The sequence below is a fragment of the Buceros rhinoceros genome, unplaced genomic scaffold, assembly GCF_000710305.1.
Source record: "Buceros rhinoceros silvestris isolate BGI_N320 unplaced genomic scaffold, ASM71030v1 scaffold11419, whole genome shotgun sequence".
NCBI classification, from domain to species: domain Eukaryota; kingdom Metazoa; phylum Chordata; class Aves; order Bucerotiformes; family Bucerotidae; genus Buceros; species Buceros rhinoceros.
The window spans coordinates 30,648-31,476 of NW_010430950.1; the positions used below are offsets into that span (position 1 = coordinate 30,648).

At 55.6% G+C, this 829-nt stretch overlaps 1 protein-coding gene across 1 annotated transcript in view; it reads right to left on the reverse strand.

Moving 5' to 3' along the window:
* The window catches only part of EPHA10 (EPH receptor A10), a gene marked incomplete at its 5' end in the record, with an annotated part of 4,992 nt that extends 4,341 nt beyond the window's left edge, over positions 1-651 (reverse strand). The window contains one exon of the mRNA XM_010143233.1: positions 466-651. Within this exon, the coding sequence (XP_010141535.1) occupies positions 466-651 (186 nt within the window). The remainder of the gene's footprint in view (positions 1-465) is intronic.
* Between the last annotated feature and the right edge of the window lie 178 nt (positions 652-829).

Sequence of the window (829 nt, forward strand, 5' to 3'; positions counted from 1 at the left end):
CAGATGCTCCTTTTATCTCAACACTGAACCACCTCTTGAAAGAGGGCAGCGCTACTCAGCGAATGCAAAAGCAACCAGCCCAGCCCAAGACTCAGGACAGAAACACCTCCTTAGCCAGCAAACAGGCTGGTTTACATCAGCGCACGTGCTCCCGTTCCTTTGGATTTAAACGAACATCCATTTAGCTGCAGCATCCGCAGACCCGTTCAGCACTCACCCTCCCACAAGAGCCGGGAGCAGAGTCATCTGTTTCCCTGACAGAACCCCACTTCAATCTACTTTTGTTAAGAGTGCGCAGCTTGGCTGCTAAGCCAATCCTGCTACCTGGATTTATTAATCGAGCTGTGAGCATTTTATTAATCACCAGGATGCTACAGTAGCTAACATAGGAGGAAGCACCTCATTTCCAGAAAGCGTTGCACCTCCAGCACCAGGCCATTGCTCCAAAGCAAGAGCACCCCTCACCTCTGGTGATGACCCCCTCCAGGCGGATGACGTTGGAGTGGTCGAACTGGCCCATGGTGCTCGCCTCCGCAAGGAATGAGCGCTGCTGCTTCTCTGAGCACCCTGCCCGCAGCGTCTGGATGGCCACCGGCAGCTCGCGTTTGCTGGGCAGCTTCAGGCACCCCCGGCAGATCTCTCCAAACTCTCCTGCGCAGCAGAGAAATGAGTTAAACAGTGGCCACCGCAGGATGTCCCTCGCAGCTCCCCCCCGGGGATATTTTCGTTGCTCTGGGACCAGAAAGCGCATTCCCGCAGCACGGGTGATGTCTCTGGCTGCGCAGACAAGCCACACTCTCCCCAGCGGCCCTTAATCAGAGGATTTGCC